The following is a 19,389-nucleotide window of genomic DNA, read 5'->3' as shown; positions in this document are numbered from 1 at the left end:
TTGGCCTGCTCACAGGGGGCTTGGACTTGGACCTTTGTAAAGCTGCTCTGTGCCTCATATGTACCAGTTCAGAATGCCTTAGGCTCTGTACAACCTAAACAAGCAAGGAGATCCAACAATGCATTATAATGTTTAATGCCCTGGAGTGAAGTGAACAGTATTACAGTTGGCACTGCGTCTTTGGCGTCAGAACAAGGAATTATGGCATGCGTGGAATAATAAACCCTTCTCCCTGCTGTCAGTGAATAGGCAAACATTAGATCTTTCATGGCCACCACGGTTAGAATAATACAGCAGTCTGTTCTCAGAGATGGAACTGCGTAACAGCGTGCTGTAATTCTTTCAGCAGGAAGCCCGTTCTACATATTAGTTATTGAATATGATCTCTGTGCTCTTCCTCCCCAGACTATATATTGGAATATATATTGAGTAATGTAGCTCATCTCCATGATACATTGACAATTATGCATAATATGCACAATCTTTCCTTTGAATAGAGCTCCACCGTCCACTGCTTGGAGGTGGTTCCAGGGTGTGAGAAGTGGTAGAGGGAATATAAGTCAGCATCGTGCCCTCACCTTCTCCAGCCTGCAGGGGTCTATGGTGGGTCCGTTTATAGTGTTAGCCGCTGAACAAGCCCCCTACAGAGAACACGCCCATGGGCCATACTGGACCACTGTTGCTCTCCTTACCATAGTATTATTATTATTATTATTATTATTATTATTATTATTATTTGCGTTTATATAGCGCCTTTTCTCCAGTTCAAGGATGCTTTACAAATATCGCTTTTTTTACTCACACACCTGATGATATGCTGGGGAGATTACCACAACACATGCATTTTAAACTCCTGTGTGCATGAAGGTAAACTTCTTTCCTCCTTGCAGTGTGCAAGGTCATCTAGGAAAATAGAAACACTCCATCTACTTGTGTGCATTATACTCAATAATAATGATTTAAACCTGTTACCGTAGCTTCTACAGTTCAAACTTCGACTATATACTATTTGTCGTTTTTGACAGCGTTTCCCGCCTTGTCTTGTTTGACCCTTGCGTCATTCTAAATGACTTTATAAAATGAGATGATTTATACAGGTATTTAAGACAGGAGGTACGTGACTTCTTCCAACACAGACAAACCCTGCTGCTGTGTAACTGAGGGTGTGGAATCCACCGGGTGGCGGTAAAAAACACCACTTCCTATGACGAGGGCCGCAAACCCGACGTCGCTTCCTGTTCTCCCTGGTAACCGAATCCAGTCAGAGCGGAGACGTTAGCGCTCATATTCGTTTCAGCTGTGGTGAGTCCGTCGCAGGACGCATAATTGACAGACATGGACATGTCTGGGAACTCCCATAAGAAACAGAAACTGAGCAACGTGCCTGAAAACTGGGTGAGGAGTTGTGCTGGCTGCCTAGCTGTGTTGCGTTACGGTAACTATAAATGTGCAGGTTAGCTAACGTAGCTAGCCCAGCTATCGTAGCCGATGTGTTTACCCTGCTAAGGTATTAGCTCTTATTTCCTACGATTTGCAGCTAGCTAGCTAACTACACTGAAGAATCGATAAAAGTTCAGACGCATGTAATCATTGTTTCTTTGTTTTTTCGTTCGTTCGTTTGTTTTTGTTAATACTGAACGTGTGTAAGATGTTGTCTTTTCACAGATGGATCAAAAATAGTTTTCAGTTGTTCATAGAGAATTGGCTAGCTAGGGAACTGATCAGTTTAGTGGTTGTAAACAACAGCATCATCTTGCCAAGAAATAAATATGCTTGAACAGCAAAAATATGGCGTAAATAATAACTTGGGAGTAAAAATAGCTTCAGATGCTAATTCACCATTGACGCTGTAATTTAGTTTTAAATGCTGGCCCTTAAATTTTGTTTAGACTGAAAAGGTGATTTTGGAAAATATTAAAATATACTTGGAATTAGCTGGGTTAAAATGGAAGAGTTAACAAGCCCTAGGGTCTTGGTACTTGTTCGCTAGTGTTAATCAGGGGTGAGTGTCTTTGGTTTACCACACTGTAGTCAGTGTGTACATTAGCTATCAAAGCCTTGAAGTGTTGAAACAAGGAAAACACTACACTACGGCCTTGAGTTTGCCAGCACCGACTTAGAAAATGTGAACGCTGGTTTTATTATTTTTAGAAATACGCTTTCCCCCCTTTTTTTTAACCATCTCACACAAATACAAGTATTGGTTTAAAAAGGAAAAAAAGTTAATTATTTTTGAGTTGTCCTAAAGAAACATTTGATATTTGCATCTGTCCTTTTTAAAAAAATTGTTTAATGTGTGCCATGTTCCTGTTTTTTCCAAAGAGGCAGCATATTGGGTTTTGATCCATTTAAGAGCATAAAGGGATTAAAATCTGCACCTGCATAATACTGTTTCATGAAGTCTTTCCTTTGCTCTTTTACAGTTTGCTTCATAGAAATATCAGTTAGAGAAAGAAAAGGAGAAAGAGAATGTGCAGAACATTCACACGCTACCGAATGATCATGTCATTTCCAGGGGATGCAGAGGGCAACCAACGTCACCTATCAGGCCCATCACGTGAGCCGAAACAAACGTGGGCAGGCCGTCGGCACGAGAGGAGGATTCCGTGGTTGCACCGTGTGGCTTACGGGTACTACTGTCTGTCCTTGGATGTCCAGAAACTGCCTCTAACTAACCTCTCCACTCTCAACAGGCTTACAAAGTGTCAGGCTCACTCGTAGTAATTATACTTAAAAACAATTAACCCAAACAAGCCCATGGATGAAGGGTTTGTGTGTGTTGATGTTGGATATGGTGCAGGAAGGTTACAGAACAGCCATGTTTAGCATTTTCCCTATTCTAATTCAACTCCTGAATGTGATGTGCTTTAGGGCAGTGAGGTGGGGTTTGGGGTGTCTTTGAATGCTCTGTGGACAAAGTGCTCTGTCTGCTAGGGCAGATATATACGTAAAGCACTATTGCATTTATATTGCAATGTGCAATATAAATTTTGATCAAGACGATTTGTTTGCTGAATGCTCTCAGCGCATTCATCTGGAATGTCTGAGATTAGGATGCTTGATGGCATACATTAAAAATAAACGTGAAGCCCACCGAACTCTGACTTGATGATGGTTCATTTGCGTGTGACAGCTCTTATCAGTACAGTGTAAGTCAGCCTCGTTTGGCGATTAGCAATTCATTCTGCGTTTTCCTGGAGCTGCCAGTTGTGGACTCTTCCTCCGTGCTCTTCCCCAGGCCTGTCTGGCGCAGGGAAGACGACAGTCAGCATGGCACTGGAAGAGCACCTGGTGTGTCACGGGATCCCGTGCTACACATTGGATGGGGACAATATCCGACAGGGCCTGAACAAGAACCTGGGCTTCAGTCCGGAAGACCGTGAGGAGAACATCCGACGCATTGCCGAGGTGGCCAAGCTGTTCGCTGACGCCGGCCTGGTGTGCATCGCGAGCTTCATCTCACCGTACAGCAGGGTGAGTGTGTGTGTGTGTGCAGGCGTGTGTGTGTGTGAGAGCTGACATGAATGGCTGAGTGCTAATTTTGTACATCGTGTCCCAAAAATCTATTTGAAATGCATAAACAGGTGAAGCCAAGCGAGTGGAACATGGGGCCCGTTTGCCTGCTTTCTGTTCTGAGTTCCATTTACCAAACGTTTGGAGCCTGGCTGCTAATTTTGTGCTACATTGCTCCTGTGGAGATCTCGCTCCATTTTTCCGTGCTTGTCCTGTACAGGACCGCCTGAATGCCAGGAAGATCCACGAGGCAGCAGGTCTGCCCTTCTTTGAGGTGTTTGTGGACGCACCGCTGGACGTATGTGAGCAGAGAGACGTGAAGGGCCTGTACAAGCGCGCTAGAGCCGGCGAGATCAGAGGTGATGTGCAGGAGACCCTGTCATGCGCTGCTGGGCTTCACAACTTGCTCTCCAGTGTGACTGCTGTCATTTCTCCTTTTACTCTACAAGCCAGTTAATGGATTTAAACAAGACTTGAGTTGCTCAGATTGGACATGAAACGGAGGAAAAGCATGAGCACTCTGTGTAATTGGTTTTAAGTGTTTTTTTCTTTTCTTTTTTTTTTCTTGATCAATACAAGGTTGTCAGTGTTTTAGAAATGACTTCAAATGGGTCGCAACCTTCCAGAATGAGCGCTCTATGGTTCCATTAACCTGAGCCCCCCCCACCGAGCGTCGTTGGGCTGGCTTATGGGCAGTTGGCCTAACTTGTGTGTCCCTCATGGTCTGCAGGGTTCACAGGGATCGACTCTGAGTACGAGAAGCCCGAGTCACCAGAGCTGGTGCTGAAGACAGACTCGTGCAGCGTGAATGAATGCATCCAACAGCTACTGGACCTCCTGCAGGAGAGGGTGAGCTTCAGCCTGGACTTCCCCGTTACAGGGCTCGCCCCATACGCTGTTGCACTGGGCATGGCCAGGTTTGAGCAGTTGTTGGATAAATAAATTGAAGTAACTATTGAAGTTTTAAAAACGCAAGGAGTGATGTCATTGTCACTTTCCCTGAGTTCTCAAAGGTAGGGTTATCTGTTAGAATATCGCCTCATAAAAAGTTAATGCCTGTTTCTTTTCTCCTCGATCAGACTCAGTCACTGTCATGCGTTTCTAAAACTGGTTGAGAGGTTTATGCAGTGATCAACATTTTTATAATGTTGACAACCTCTCAGTCATTCGGAGCTGTGTCCCAGTTCAGCTTTTCACACTAATATAGTCTCCTCGTAAAAGGAGAAGCATCAAGAAGCATATGGCATGCAGGGTTTCACTTTGACCACTAGGGGGAGATATTTGTCTTTATATCTGCCCTGAAATACCAAGTCGCGGTTTTTCCTTTTAAACTTGCTTTCTTCATCTGTGTTTGATCTGTTGCTTGAACTGGAGGACATGGGGATACTTCTAATTATTGTAATAACAGTATGACACCTAGTGAAGTTATTCGGTTGCTAGTAATGGTACTGATGTCATGCTAGCCGTCTTCAGTCATCTATGTCAGCAGCTGTTGGATGTGGTAGTTTGGTAAAGTTACAGAAGTATACAGGAAATATGACCTCTTTTACCAGTACTCAAATGAGTTCTCCTTTTAGGACATCGTACCTGTTGACGCTTCGTATGAGGTCAAGGAGCTTTATGTGCCTGAGAACAAGCTCGACTTGGCCAAGGCGGACGCGGAGACCCTGCCTGCTGTCGAAATTGGCAAGGTAACCTCGAGTTCCACGCAGAAGCAGACGACTGCAGTCTGAAGGCTTTCTGAGATTTATGGTCCCTGTGAAGGTTTACAATAAGCCAGCTGATTTGATCAGTCCCTGCTGCTTGACTGGAAACAGCTTGTGTTGGACAGCGGAGGGTGCATAGCAGATGTGCTAAGCCAGTGTGTGCGCTGCTGGATCTCGAAGCGGACTGTGATCTTCATAGTTGTCTGGCGATAGGCTGTGGAATATAAACTCCCCTTTAGTGCTTGCACTGGTGTTCTGTTTGAGGTCCTGTGTTCATGATTGTGCTGTAGGCTAGTCTCATGGCAGGCTGTGGTGTTTGAAGTGCTGCATTTTGATTCCTTACCTTTCAGGTGGACATGCAGTGGGTCCAGGTGCTGGCTGAGGGTTGGGCCACGCCACTCAATGGCTTTATGAGAGAGCGGGAGTACCTGCAGTGTCTGCATTTCGACTGCCTGCTGGACGGTGAGCCTTATGAATCACTTTAGCTACAGAGAACACTGCCAGCTGTCCATGTCTACAGCGGGTCACCTGGTAGAGCCAGAGGAACCATCGACAGCAAGGTTGTGGCATCGAACTGATCTAAATCACTCCGAAATGAGTGTAAATGTCGTATTTTAGCATGCAGTTTGTTGTAAGGTGTTGGAGTCTGATTTTTTTCAGTGCTGTCTCCAACAGTGAGAATGATTAACACTGTCCCAGACTGCAGAACTTGTGCTGCAGTGTTTCTGCCACGTGCTCTGGTCCCGAGTTGTACTCGCCAGTCTAAGCACAGCTTTGCTTTGGCCTAACCAAAGCTCAACTTCAAGTAAGACCATGGCTCTGTGACTAAACTGCAGCAGCAGAGGGTGCTGTTGGTAAGCGTTGCGTGCTCAGCACTTTGCGTCTTTGCTCTGAGATTGTTGTGTGCAAAAGCTCACGGAATAGTGTTATTCTGGGCAAATTGTATTAAATGGAATATTAAAGTGGATTGGGGCTAGAAACACAGTCTCAGGTTCTTAGCCCGAGGCTTGTCACGTTGATCTAACTGGCCAGGGGATCTCGGAGTGGTGTGGAATTGCGCTGGCTCTAACGGAAGCGAAGAGGCTTTCTGATCACGGGAACCACAGTGTGCCGAGGAGCTCTGGAGCTCCTAACCTGCTCCTGTCATTTACGGAGCTGTGTAACTACAGCAATTTCCTACCTCACCTTTGACTGTCCAAAAAAATGTCAATTTGGTTTTACTGCTCCATAAGTGACCTGTCCGCTGTCTGTTGTATAGCCAAGCAATGCACGCGCGCACACAAGCGCGCGCTCATCTTTTAATATAAGTAACTTTTAAGAAGGGTTATGATTTCCACATACGAATTTGAGAGCCAGACCGTTGCTTTTTGTTATGCCCAGCTGGTAAGAGGTATTCTACATCAACCCATACACTATAATAATATTTTGCTAATTTAATTTCTTAGTGTTGAAAGGAAACTTGGAGAAACTTCTCTTTTCCCTCACTATTTATCAGTCTCTTTTCCTGTTTATGGAGTCTCTGTCTTGGTCCAGTTGAGCGGTATGTGGTCTGTGTCTTTTTGCCCATCCCTGCCTGAGCTGGCAGCATGACCCAGGGTATTGGGCACTGATGCTCCGCGTGGGTTTTAATGTCTTATGGGAACCAGCTGGTTTGAGCAGGAGGGGAAAGTCCGAGCAGGGTATTGAAAAGCAGGAGCCAATCGATATGCCAGATGCCGACCTCAGCACTCCGGCTCTTCGTGAGGGCTCCCACAGGCCTCCCCTCCGGTCCCAGAGTGCATCCGCCTCACCTCCCCCTGTAACCGTACCTGCCTTAACCTCTCGGCTTTGTGTGTCCTTTGTCCACAAAGCCTGCTGCCAGCCACTGATCTATGGTCCGTGTGTTTGACCTTTTGTCCTCTGCCCGCAGGAGGGGTTATTAACATGTCTGTGCCGGTGGTCCTGCCCGTCTCGACCGCAGACAAGGCGCGTCTAGACGGCTGCACGGCGTTGGCGTTGGCCTACGGAGGCCAGCGGGTGGCCATCCTGCGGAACCCAGAGTTCTACGAACATCGCAAGGAAGAGCGTTGTGCGAGGCAGTGGGGCACCACCTGCAGGGAGCACCCCTACATCAAGGTCAGAGATGCCTCCACCCACAGCTGCACCTGCACCACCTGGACATGGAGCGACTGGTCAGGCTATGCGAGCTCAGAGGGCTTCACAGGGAGCAGATGGCTGGTCACTGCAGGCTGGACGTCCTAAAACACAGCACATGACCTGGGTACCAGAGTAAACCCAGGGCAGTGGGTCAGCAGTTAAGGTACTGGTCTAATAATCAGAAGGCTGTCAGTTCATGTCCCACCACTGTCTGGCCCCTGAACAAGACCCTCAACCCTCAATTACTCAAGTTGTCATAATTGTTAGGGGCTTTGGATAAAAGTGCCAGGCTGTTTTGGAGACCAGTTGCATCTTCACACTCCATAGTGAGCCAGTAGTGGATCTGGACGTCATTATGGAGCTCTGGTTCGTCCAGGGAAAGAAGTGTTCCAGGATCCAGACACCACCTACAGGAAGAGCTACGTCAGCACACGCATGCCCTCAGCTCCCACGTTCAAGTCACGCGACAAGTCCCTCACACACACCCTGTGTGGCAGAATGAAGAAGCAAAGCTCAGCTCACACGGGGGGTCTGAGGGTGACTGGCGCTCGGCATTAGTGGTCTTAACTGTTTTTAAAAGTGTCATTGCCAGCTTAGGAGTCTCTCTCTCGCTGTGCTGTCATTTTCCACTCTATTTGCTGTGAAGGGCTTCATGCTGTGATCATTATCTAGTCTTTTCCATTTAGATAAATGACACATGCTCTCTTTCTTTCTTTTTTTTCCTCTCTCTCTCATAATCCTTTCATCCCTTACCTCCTCCATTTTCACACATCTGTTCTGGTTGGATTTGTAGCTCAGCATTGTTTGTACAGTGCTTGGCTAGGCTTCTGTCCCTCTCTCTCTCTTTATTCCTCTTTCTTCACCTCTCCTTCCCTCTCACCTTACTCTTCCAAATATTTCAGCGTAAATACAGAGCGATTGTTTCCATCTGTGAGCTTGGCTGAGGGGCTCAGGTACTCTGACGGTTCACCGAGCTGCAGTGATGTCCGCCCTAACGTCAGCTGGATGCTGGTCTTTTAGGTGTGGGTCTAGAGAGGACTTAATCTTCTTCTTCATATCTTTTTAAAGTGTACTGGTACAGCGTAGACTGAACGTTTGACTGTCTTAATTGTACATTTTATCTCCCCATCTTATCTGAGCTTGATGCTGTGGTCTGAAGAGGTGCTTCTGTGCTGTGGTGTGGCTGTGTTGGACAGCGCTCAGCTGTGACCTTTCGTGTCTGCAGCTTGCTGCAGTTACAGTGCCGCCTGTTTTTATAGCCAGAAGTGTGAGCAGAAGTGTGTCCGTCAGCGCCGGCTGGGACAGGCGACCTGGATTTAATCTCAAGGCGGAAAATCCAGTTTTCCTGTTTGCTTCCTTGCAGCTTGCTCGTCTGCCTTCCCCATGGTGGAACGGCAGTGCTCCCAACCGTTCCCATCCAGAGGTCTTGTCTGTGGGGAGACGGTGCCAAGGGTGAACCGTGAGCTGCCACGGGGGTGTGCCTGCTAATATGCGTCCCTGTTTCCTTCTTCTGTTACTGGTCTTAACCTGCCAGTACTGGCCTGGACTAGTACTGCTCATGCTGCACAGATGCACTGGGACAGCAAGAAGTGCACGATTCAGGCATGTTTGACTCTTGCTCTGGTCGTTAACTACCAGTTTGACTCCTGCTCTGGTCCTTAACTACCCAAGCAGCTGCTACTGTTTTAGCGCCACAGCCAAAACGGCGAGATCTCCTGACCATAATCCAGATTACCTACGTCGTCCTGATTTTTTTTAACTTTGGATTGTTGCCTTTTCCCCTCTGTCTACCACACAGCATTTAAAGACTTCTGCATTAGATTTAAAGCTGCTTGGTGTGTAAGACCTGTTTCACATCACTATACAACTATGGAAACTTATTTGGTTGTCCTGGCAGTCTGTCCTGTTAAGTGTGTGTGTGTGTGTGTGTGTGTGTGTGTGTGTGTAGATGGTAATGGAGAGTGGCGACTGGCTGGTGGGAGGGGACTTGCAGGTTTTGGAGCGAATCTACTGGAATGATGGTCTGGATGCGTACCGTCTCTCCCCCACGGAGCTCCGACACAAGTTCAAAGAGCTGAATGCAGGTACCACAAAGGAGCACTCTTTACCCATAATGCCTACTTCCTTGTTGTGTTTTTATTGGGCATGGTTTCTTTTTTTGTATCAGTAAAAATGTTTTGTGCGGGTTACTTAACAAAAAGCTTGAAAGCTGACTTGATTTGTTTTTCGTTTGACCATAACTGCAGCTCCGTTATTCAAAGGTCTTGACAGAAACAAGGATACTGTCACCAATACAAAGCCTTATTTTGACATGAATCCTAATAGCGACCCTCTAGTGGGGGATCTCGCAGTAAGAGTCCTGAGTGGGTTCTAGGCTTTCTGTGAGATGTTTCACATGTGTCTTATGCTGTAAAGATCATAGCAACTTTTGATCCAGAATTTCACTTCTTTCTTTCTTCCTCTCCGGTTCCTCTCTCACTCCCTCCTCGCCCATCAGACGCCGTGTTTGCATTCCAGCTGCGGAACCCCGTCCACAACGGGCATGCGTTGCTGATGCAGGACACGCAGCGGCGCCTGGTGGAGCGGGGCTACCGCCGCCCCGTGCTGCTGCTGCACCCGCTGGGCGGCTGGACCAAGGATGACGATGTGCCGCTGGGCTGGCGCATGCGTCAGCACGCCGCCGTGCTGGAGGAGGGTGTGCTAGAGCCTGCCTCCACCATCGTGGCCATCTTCCCCTCGCCCATGATGTACGCCGGCCCCACTGAGGTGAGGGCAGCATTGGGGTGGCCCAGGGGCTCATCTCGCCTGGGGTTACGGCTGGCTTCAGACTTTGGTTTCGTCGCACCCCCACCGCCAGACCCCACAGTCGTTGATTGGGATGAGATTGTATCTGGAAATTGGTATATGAGCAGTTCAGTTCAACTAAGCCTCCATCCAGAAATGCCAGTGTGCTTGACAATGGGGGGGGGGGGGGACTAGCTAGTACCTTTACTGTGCTGAGGTGTTCTTGGTAGTAAGACTTCAGGATTTTGTGTGTGTGTGTGCTTTTGTTGCAACGTAGCATTTCCAGCACATGTGTTCTTTCTCAAACCCCCCCCCCACCAGCGCAAGCCTGTGAGCTGGGCTGCTGTTCACCGTCACTCTCTCTGTGGCGTCGTCCGGCCGAGAGCGCAGCACTCGAGTAGAGCAGCTGGCCCGAGCTGCAGACAGCCGGGACGGGATCGTCCCGCACCCGCGCGCCTCTTAGCTGACCAGGTCCCGCGTGATTTATGCCTCTCCTGCTGCCTTAAACACAACCAGCTTGGGCCTGGGACGCACTGCCCGCGCACGCCCCGCTCAGGGACCGGGAGACACAAATTGTCACTGATGGAACGTACTCTATCTGTTTTGAAGTCTGCTGTCCTTTAATCATTTGGCGAGGGACATTAAGGATTTATTGGGAGCAGACGGAGTTCTGGAGCTCCAAAGCAGCCCACAGGAAGAAGTTATTAGGCTCCGCAAGCTGCGAGGAGGAAACGGAGGACAATCTCCTCCTCTTTGCAGACAGAGGGTCAGAGGGCAGTGCATGTTTCTGCCTCTTCCAGTCTGGCCATAGCCTGCGCATACAAGCATTTCCCTTTGTCAGAATGAGCACGATTCAGCAGTTTTCGTCCTCTCAGCTGGTTCTTTAAAAATCAGCTTGGCCGCTCAACCTGGGCTCTGATTCTGGTGTGATTCTGGCGCCTTAACAGTATTCAGATGACTGCAGACGTTTGAGTGCTAACTTCATTATGTCTGGTAAAATCACATTAAATGTTTGGAAAGGAAGCTGTTGGTTCCTTAAGCAGCACGTCACAGGAACCTGCTGTTGTTGGATGCATTGAGTGTTTCAGCAGTGAGTGTGAGCACATTCAGAACCAAACAAGGGTGGGAAGCTTTAGTTTTAAGGTAGTGGGATTTTTTGATGAAAGCGACAGCAAGCGGGTGCTGAGGTGTGAACGTTTTTGTTGACTTGCTCAGAATAGTAGTTTGTGATTATTGTGTACATCCCAACCCCCCCCCCCCCTGCATTTTTTCCACTTTGTTCAGCTATGATATTGGTGATACAGGCTCAAGGAGAGCAAAGAGACCAGTGTTGGTTAAAGAGAATATTAAAAATAAACTTTCCGGTGTGAGATGATGTTGGTACAAGATAACTGCTGGTAATGTCGTCCTGTCCACAGGTGCAGTGGCATTGCCGAGCTCGCATGGTTGCAGGAGTAAATTTTTACATCGTGGGCCGAGACCCAGCCGGCATGCCCCACCCAGCTACGGGTACAGACCTGTATGAGCCCAGTCACGGAGCCAAAGTGCTCAGCATGGCTCCCGGACTCATTTCCCTGGAGGTGGTACCTTTCAAAGTGGCAGCCTACAACAAGGTTAAGAAGGCCATGGACTTCTATGACCCCAAAAAGTAAGTTCTTCTCTTTTCTTCTTTTAAACCCACCCCCTCCCAACTTAAGACTTGGTACTGCCCGCCCTCCCTCTTCTGGTGTCCTTCATTGGGATTTATTGGCAGATGCTACCATTATGTCCAGGATGTTCCATCTTTCAGTATGAACGTAATGGGACACTGAGGTTAAATCTGCCATCATAAAAAAAGCGCTCTGAGGGTTCTAAGTCTTTTAACTGAGTCTCTTCGTCAAAGCACATGGATGTAATTGTTCACTTTATGCATTTTTGTTTCAGTAAGTGATATCAGGGGAGGTTTGTAAAAGTCCCATTGCGTCTCGGGAGAACAGTTGGTCTGCACAGGCCAGCGGTGGTGGGAACTCGCCCAGTCTGTAAACACTTACGTGTGTTCTCCTGGACGCTTGGAAACGATCACTCCCTCAACTTCCACGCGTGTCGTGCCTGCCCTGTTGTTATCTACGGCAAATGGTAAAGCCAAGAGCAACAGGAAGTGTTTTCGGTTTCTGGGGCATTTTTACGAAATCCTGTGGCTTTCCCTGTGCGCTGAAGGGCCTTGGAACTCCTAGCCAACCACAGCTAATTACGCAACTGTGTAGGAGAGCCGCGGCCGGCAAGGAGCGAACGCTGGGCTGCGCTCTCCTCATTAATAATTCCCTTCACTGTCGGTCGCAGTGTTTCCTCACCATATGTGACGTGAGCACGCTCGCTGAAGCCTGTCCCGGTGTGATTGTTCCCTCTCTGTGTAGGCCAACAGGAACTTGGTGTGTGTGGTGGTTTTTTTTGTTTTGTTTTGTTTTTTGGTTCATAATTGAGCTTGATTATTGTGTAGGCTCAAGTGTTAATTAGGATCCATCTCATCTGCACCTTGGTCGGAAACACAAGACTCTTCTTTCAGTGTCTCTCTCTCTCTCTCTCTCCCCCCTTTGATGTTTGTTGTACACTGCTCCGGAATGTCTAGTCATGTAGATGTTCTGACAGAACAGTCAGAAAGACATCGTTGTCCAGCCAGTACTCGGATAAATATGTCCATTGAGCATTCTGTGCCCTTTATTTGACGTTGCAGTAAAGCAAGAATGTTTACTCGACTGTTTTTGTGTTTAATGAAGACATAATTAAGAAATAAGAGCGCGTTCAGTGCCAGTGTTCATGCATAGTACCTAAATTAAAGTTGTGCTTATTTTGAGTGCAGGTATTTTGAGGTTGTTTGTCTATTCTCATATCGTGCTCCAATTTCTGCTTCTAGCATGCTGCCACAGTGAGGAAGATCATGCTATTTATCACCCCTAAACGAGCACAACCACAAAACCTGCAGTGAGACCTGCCAGGCTGTCTGAAACAACACGCACTCGTGTGTTTAATCCGCCGCAGAGATGAGTCTAGCGTGTGAAGAAGATGGATTTGGTGTTGATTCAAAAGCTGTCGGGCCCTGCGCGTCTTTGGCATGCCCCCTCCCCTCCCCCATCTTGGAGCGAAAGAGTGATTGGGGAGTAGCGCGAGAGTCTAGCGCTCCATCTGAATTTCAAAGGGCTCCACTTGGCGCCTTTGCAAATTTATGGCGTTCCGTCTGCTTCTGGAGCACGGAGACCAGTATGGATGCTGAGCTTAATTGCCAGCGATCTCCCTAAAAGTGGAACGGCTCAAATCAGGCCAAGCTGTTTTTCCTTTGACCGCATATTAACCGCTCTCATCTGAGGTAGAGTATATGCCGTCTAACCCTTCCCCAGACCCTGGCACAAGCATACTAGCCATTTTCAAATATTTGACTTTATATATTTTATTTTTCATTCCATGCCTGGTAACTGACTCTTATCACTCATATTACCATGTGTCATATTCAGTAATTCACTTTCCTAATGTTTTGTCTCCTTGTCAGTCCACATTTGCTACTTGGTAGAGCGCTGTCTGTCCTGGGTTTTGTGACGTACTCTTTTTTTTTTTTTTTTTTGTGTTTATAGCTGTGTCTTTTTATTTTAGCTCTTTACCAACATTTCACACCTGAACCAGGTAATCAAGACTGAGAAAATGGTTTAGCAGCTCCCTCCCAGCAGAGAGCATTGCCGTGTGTGTGGACAGACTGGGCAGCAAGAGCTCACACGCTCAGCTCCTCTGTGGTTGTGAGCAGTAGCTTGTAAAACTGCAGGGATTAGCAGCATGTGTCCAGAGAAAGCAGGCGTGAGCCTCCACCATTCTGGTCTGGGAGGCACGTGATTATCGGCAGATGTAGATAACGGGTGGGGACGGCACATGTCGCAAGAAAAAGAGGAAACCGCACTGCGTGGTGTTAAATGAATGAGAAAAGGTGTCTGCTTTGTCTGAAAGCTTCATGGCTACTGGGAAATCAAACAGGTTTTCACACTTATCTTGATGGCAGACAAGGTCCAACAAGCAGTGTCTGAAGTATAAGTGGGAACTAAACATGGAAATGTTTACAAGATGCAGAAATGTCATGTTTGTATTCTTTTCTCTTTTTGCAGTATAGCTTGGGGGCAGGGGGTACAGTGTAAGACAGGAGTTTAGTCACTTTGTTGTGTGTGTTGTGTTTTTTATATATATATATATATATATATAATATATATAATTTTATATTCATATTCAAAGCATTGCGTCCAAAGGTGTCGGTGACAGCCAGACCCCAGCCATGTAGACAGATGGAGGCCGTGCGTGTCCAGACCCCAGCCATGTAGACAGATGGAGGCCTGTGTCCAGATCACTTTTTCTCCCCTTGGTGGATGTAAATGTTTGACATGTTTCCCCATATGAAATGCTTCACTTGTGTGTACAAACCACATCAGAGAAGAACAGCAAGAAAATGATCCCACATTTTATAAAAAATGACTGTACAGAGGGCACGGAGGCTTCTGACGTCTCTGGGGATGAAAATGAAGGCACACGTTGGATTTATTTTCTTAAAGGCTTTGTCCAAATTGAAAAATCTCATCTCGTACAAATGTTAACTTTTCCAGCACAGTCGAGGTGCCGTGAGAGATTGTATTTAGACTGTCTGATTGTGGTTTGGGTTTAGAATTAGCCGTGTTTATCACATCAATCTCTTTAGTAGAGCCTCCCTTTATCTGTGATGCTGTTTGTTTAAATGGGAATCTGTGCAGCAGAGAGTTTCTGTATAACGGAGTAGATTACATTTGTCGCGGTGTCTTTGGCATCGTCTCTGAGCAGTGTTCCATTATCGTCATCTTGCTCTGCGCTTTCACCGATTCCCTCCAAAACCAGTGTCCTGTCCAGTCCCGATTCAGGAACAGAGTTTCTGTTCTGTTTTTATTTACCAATTTATTGAATTCCTTTTATTGTGGATTTTTCTCTGTGAACTCGTATAGTGATTGTTTACATTATTTTTGTATTTTAATGTACCAAGATGAGTCAGGAAGTTTGGAAATGTAACGACTACTGCTTGAAGTGCTGGATGTATGGATGGCTGGGTACAGATCTTGAGTGAGAATATGTCAACCTTGCCATGTATTTAGTAGGCCTCTCCATGGTCAGGTTAACTGCAGCAAACACCATGAGCTCACCTCGGTTTCCCACCCTTAGGCCCTGAGACAAATGGAAATGACTTTAGTTTTTTAAGTGTGAACTGTGACCCAGTTCCAGCAGGCACCAGGCTTCATCTCTCTCTGTTCACTGATGCCTTCTCACGGTGTCCCTCTGCTCTGGTGTGTCTTCTTTTTTTTTTTTTTTTTTTTTCCCAGCCACCAGGACTACGACTTCATCTCAGGCACGCGCATGAGGAAGATGGCCAGAGAGGGCCAGAACCCTCCGGACGGCTTCATGGCGCCCAAAGCCTGGGCGGTGCTTAAGGAGTATTACAAGTCTCTGGAGAAGGAGTAAGGCACGGCGCGGAGGAGGAGCTTGGCTGGCGGATGTTTGGGTTCCGGTAAAGCAACAAAGAAAAAACAAACAAACAAAAAAAGCCCCAAGAGGAACAGCAAGTGGGTGAAGAGACAGTGGTTGAAACTGGGACCACTCGGCTGAAATAAATAATGATGCTAAAATAAAAAAAAAAACATACAAAAAAATCAGTTTTGCTGCAAGTTGTGTATGGAATTGTCTTGTTTTGTAACGCGTACACCTCTGGCTCATAGTTAGTGTCTCTCTTTGAACTTTTCAGTCTTGAGAGGTTGCTTATGTACTGTATTTTTAACTCAAGTTGATTCCAAGAGGCAAATTTATATCAAGTTTTAAAAGTGGTTTAGCCGCAGCATAGTGCAGGGCATCTTGGCCCTGGTGGGTTGTCTGTCCTGCTCAGGCTGTTTAACGCTGCAGCCAGGACGAGCACTTGCTGAAGGAGAGGAGACCTGCCAAAGAGAATTAAACCTGTCAGTAATTCTAACTATGCTGTCACACTGTCAACCAATGCATTTTATCATTGTACTGTGACTTGTCACAAATCTCCCTAATTTTCACAAATACTGTGACTAAATTTACTGCTGTTATAAGAAGTCTATCTTTTAATTTTTTTTTGTATTTTTAAATCTGAGTCAGCATTTCGTTATAACCACAGTAAGAAACATTAGTCTCTTCTAGCTAGTAAGAAATGACTATCAAATGTTTAGAAGAAAATCAGTCAGCCAAAAGTGATTGCTAATAGGATGCCCTTTAATATCGTTTCTTGAAATTGGGCCAAGTTGCCTTAATTACAAAACGTATGAAAGGGTTGGACAAACCAGGCTGAGACATGTGCCTGGACTTGGACAGCTGGTTGCCCATCATTCAAACCTCAGATCAGTACCTGTGTGTCCCTTGCATCATGGGAGTACCAAACCTTTCTCTGTGTGGTCCAAGCCTAAGTGGAGTGGAAGTGTGTCTAATGATCTGAACTCAAACCTTGAGGTCCATCAGCTCAATTCAGATGACCAACAAATCTTTACCCAGATTACCAATATTACAGATCTGTTACATTACAGATCAGCCTGTTACATTTATCTGTTAAATAAGTGCAGTTTTTAATTCTTTTTATTTGGCTTGTGTATAGAGTTTTGACACACTGGTGTTATTCCTGGTTAAACCATAGATCATGTCATGTGGGTTATTTTGAATACTCAAGTCTTTATTGAAGTGTTTTGAGAGGTTAGTCAGTGTGTGTAGGTTAGGTATTTGGTTTCTAAGTTGTCATTTTTGTGCTTTTATCATTTGTTGCTACATTGTCTCCAATAAACCGTTCTGATGAACCATTCCGATAACCATTGCAATGGCAACATGTTTTGTTTCATACCGGAAAATGACATCCTGATTAATTACTCTCTTTGCAGACTTGACTTTTATTGCTGGCAATGCAAGCTCAAGGCATGTAAGACATTCATTTCTTTGACTTGAGCAAATCATTTTTGGATTGCTTTTCATCAGATTCCCATGTTTTGTTGTTGTTTGTTATACACATGCTCCCATTCCCTGAGACTTCCAGGTGCAGAAATGTGCACAGGAGTGGCAAACGTGCGACTTTTAATTTTTCTCCAGTCCCAGAGCCTGCAATGTCCACCAGGGCTGCACCCAATCACAGGAGGAGCTCAGGCTCAGTAATGTGTGTATTGGACAGAGCAGACACTGCTGCAGCCTTCCACACACACACACGCGCGCATTCTAACGCAGCTGGATCCCAGATGCAGCCCAGATCTTGTGAAAGCAGAAGTGGTGGGGATGGCCCCGCCTCTCCCTGGTTCACTGGCTCGGACGTAACGTCCAAACCCGCCGTCGTCCTCTTCTGCTTTCCTTTTTATTACTTTTCCCTTTTTCTGTCCTTTCTTGGTCAGATCTTTTTCAGTCCCTGGTGGCAATCAAGCGCAGACCTTAATGGAACTTCAAAAAGCAGTCGAACATTCCATTGAAAAGTGAAGGGGTGCGTTATGTGGGAAGCTGGCATATGTACCGAAGCTTCTGCCATTAGTTTCCAGTCCTTTCCATCCTGGATCTCAGGCTGACACTGTTCTTCAGGGCTGTCTGATTTCCACTGGGTCCTCTATATTTCCAGGTACACTGACACTATGGCAGAGGAATGTGCTGTTGTCTTGAAGTGAAGTGATACACAGGATCTTAACGATGCATTGTGCTCCAAGGAAAAGCCTGCCAGTGTTTGTAATGTATGATCACCTCTGACTCACTGAAAGTGTCTCAGTCAGGTTTCATTTTTAGTTGGTTCCTTTAATGACTCAGTGTTGCCCCAAACCTTTCTCTGAAATGTGGATACCGGTGTATTTTTTTACACTTTAGTGGAATTGGGCTCTATCGCTTTGCCCTGGGCTCTCCACTGTGTTGAAAAGGCAAACTATCTTAAACCCAAAACCATTAAGTCGCATTGAAACAGTAAACACTCCTGGTTTCTGATCTGATTGATGTCATTTGGAAGGTGATAGAGAAGCTCTGGTTGCTGGGTAAATATTAGTTCATAATAAGATAACTGCCCTGTCAACACAGGGCTGTATGAGCCTTACAGCTGTTTGCCTTTGATGGTTAGCAAAGTAGAACAGGTTATCATATTGTAATTCCTTAAAATACCACCCACACAGTTATGGGTCATTTGGAAGGGAATTTTATTATTCAGAGGTATTGGACTGACTCCAAAGCCCAGATAGTCAGTGTGGAATTATTACTTATGATTTTTATAGCATAATTATTAGCAATATTTTGGACTTAAGGATCTTTATAAACCTTTTTTGACAGTATCTTTGTTTACTGGTTTGGGCAAACAAATGATGAAATCAGTGTATTTGTGTTCATAGTTGCCTAATGCAGACTGTATTCAGAATTACACACACACATCTGTGTATTGCTGCACTGGTTGAGTGAGTCTTATTCATGTTGGATAAGAACTGTCACCTTATCTATTTTGTGTAGCCAGTACATGCACCATTACCCATGTGTGGTACATGGTGTGACCTCATGTGCCTCTGTGACGGGCGGGTTCTCAAGTGCACGACCTCCATCTGCTTTTAGCTCCTTTTCCTCACCATCTGTTTTTGCTTTGATTCAAAGCCATCCTTTAAAACAGCTCTCCTGTAAAAAGACAATACAGCAGTGTCCATCACTTTATGTGCAGGGCAAAGTCAAAGCTGAACTTTAACGCCACATCTTGAAAGAAGACAGTGACCTGCCATTGTCATTCAGTATTAAATGAAGGCTCATCCCATGCCTGCTTTGCCTCACAGATGAAGATCGGCACCATGTGACTGTCGAGTCAGTGCTGGTATTTTAACACAGATTACACAACCATGGATTGAACATGTGCAGTGATATCCTCATATCAGTCTCTTGTCTTCAAACCATTGCTTCTGTGCCAGGGAACTGACACCCAAGGCCGACCTCACAAACTGTCACAATCGCTAGCATGCACTACCTTTAATCTCTCACATTCTTAGGTGTTGCATATCAGAGTGAGCTGAGGCTCCAGAGAGCGAGAGAGAGATGGGGCATCACCTTTATGGAAAGGGGGCTATATAAAGAGATCACACGGATAGAAGGGTATCATACATCAAAAACTGCAGCTTGGCCTGTGCACATCAAAGCCAAGCATCTGTTTCACGATGTGCCTGGGACCCAAGATGTACAAATCCCCTGTTCTTATTACGGGGGAGTGTAGCTGACAGTCAGCCTTTCG

At 46.1% G+C, this 19,389-nt stretch overlaps 1 protein-coding gene across 1 annotated transcript; it reads left to right on the top strand.

Moving 5' to 3' along the window:
- Positions 1-1,236: 1,236 nt before the first annotated feature.
- On the top strand, positions 1,237-16,981 carry papss1 (3'-phosphoadenosine 5'-phosphosulfate synthase 1). Its single transcript, XM_027032707.2, has 12 exons — positions 1,237-1,395; positions 2,516-2,630; positions 3,239-3,474; positions 3,734-3,872; positions 4,244-4,362; positions 5,091-5,204; positions 5,570-5,681; positions 7,129-7,334; positions 9,304-9,439; positions 9,853-10,121; positions 11,558-11,787; positions 15,491-16,981. The coding sequence occupies exons 1-12, from the start codon at positions 1,336-1,338 to the stop codon at positions 15,627-15,629; spliced, it is 1,875 nt and encodes a 624-aa protein (XP_026888508.2). The 5' UTR covers positions 1,237-1,335; the 3' UTR covers positions 15,630-16,981.
- Positions 16,982-19,389: the final 2,408 nt, after the last annotated feature.

This window comes from Electrophorus electricus, chromosome 11, assembly GCF_013358815.1.
Source record: "Electrophorus electricus isolate fEleEle1 chromosome 11, fEleEle1.pri, whole genome shotgun sequence".
Taxonomy (NCBI): domain Eukaryota; kingdom Metazoa; phylum Chordata; class Actinopteri; order Gymnotiformes; family Gymnotidae; genus Electrophorus; species Electrophorus electricus.
The sequence above is the reverse complement of the archived record's forward strand: the minus strand, read 5'-3'. Positions and strand labels throughout refer to the sequence as shown.

Excerpts from the sequence above, each read along its gene's own strand:
- papss1 (XM_027032707.2), top strand. The coding sequence starts at position 1,336 with ATGGACATGTCTGGGAACTCCCATAAGAAACAGAAACTGAGCAACGTG. Across the intron at positions 5,682-7,128 it reads TTTCGACTGCCTGCTGGACG|GAGGGGTTATTAACATGTCT; the intron begins GTGAGCCTTATG and ends CTCTGCCCGCAG. Across the intron at positions 7,335-9,303 it reads GGGAGCACCCCTACATCAAG|ATGGTAATGGAGAGTGGCGA; the intron begins GTCAGAGATGCC and ends GTGTGTGTGTAG.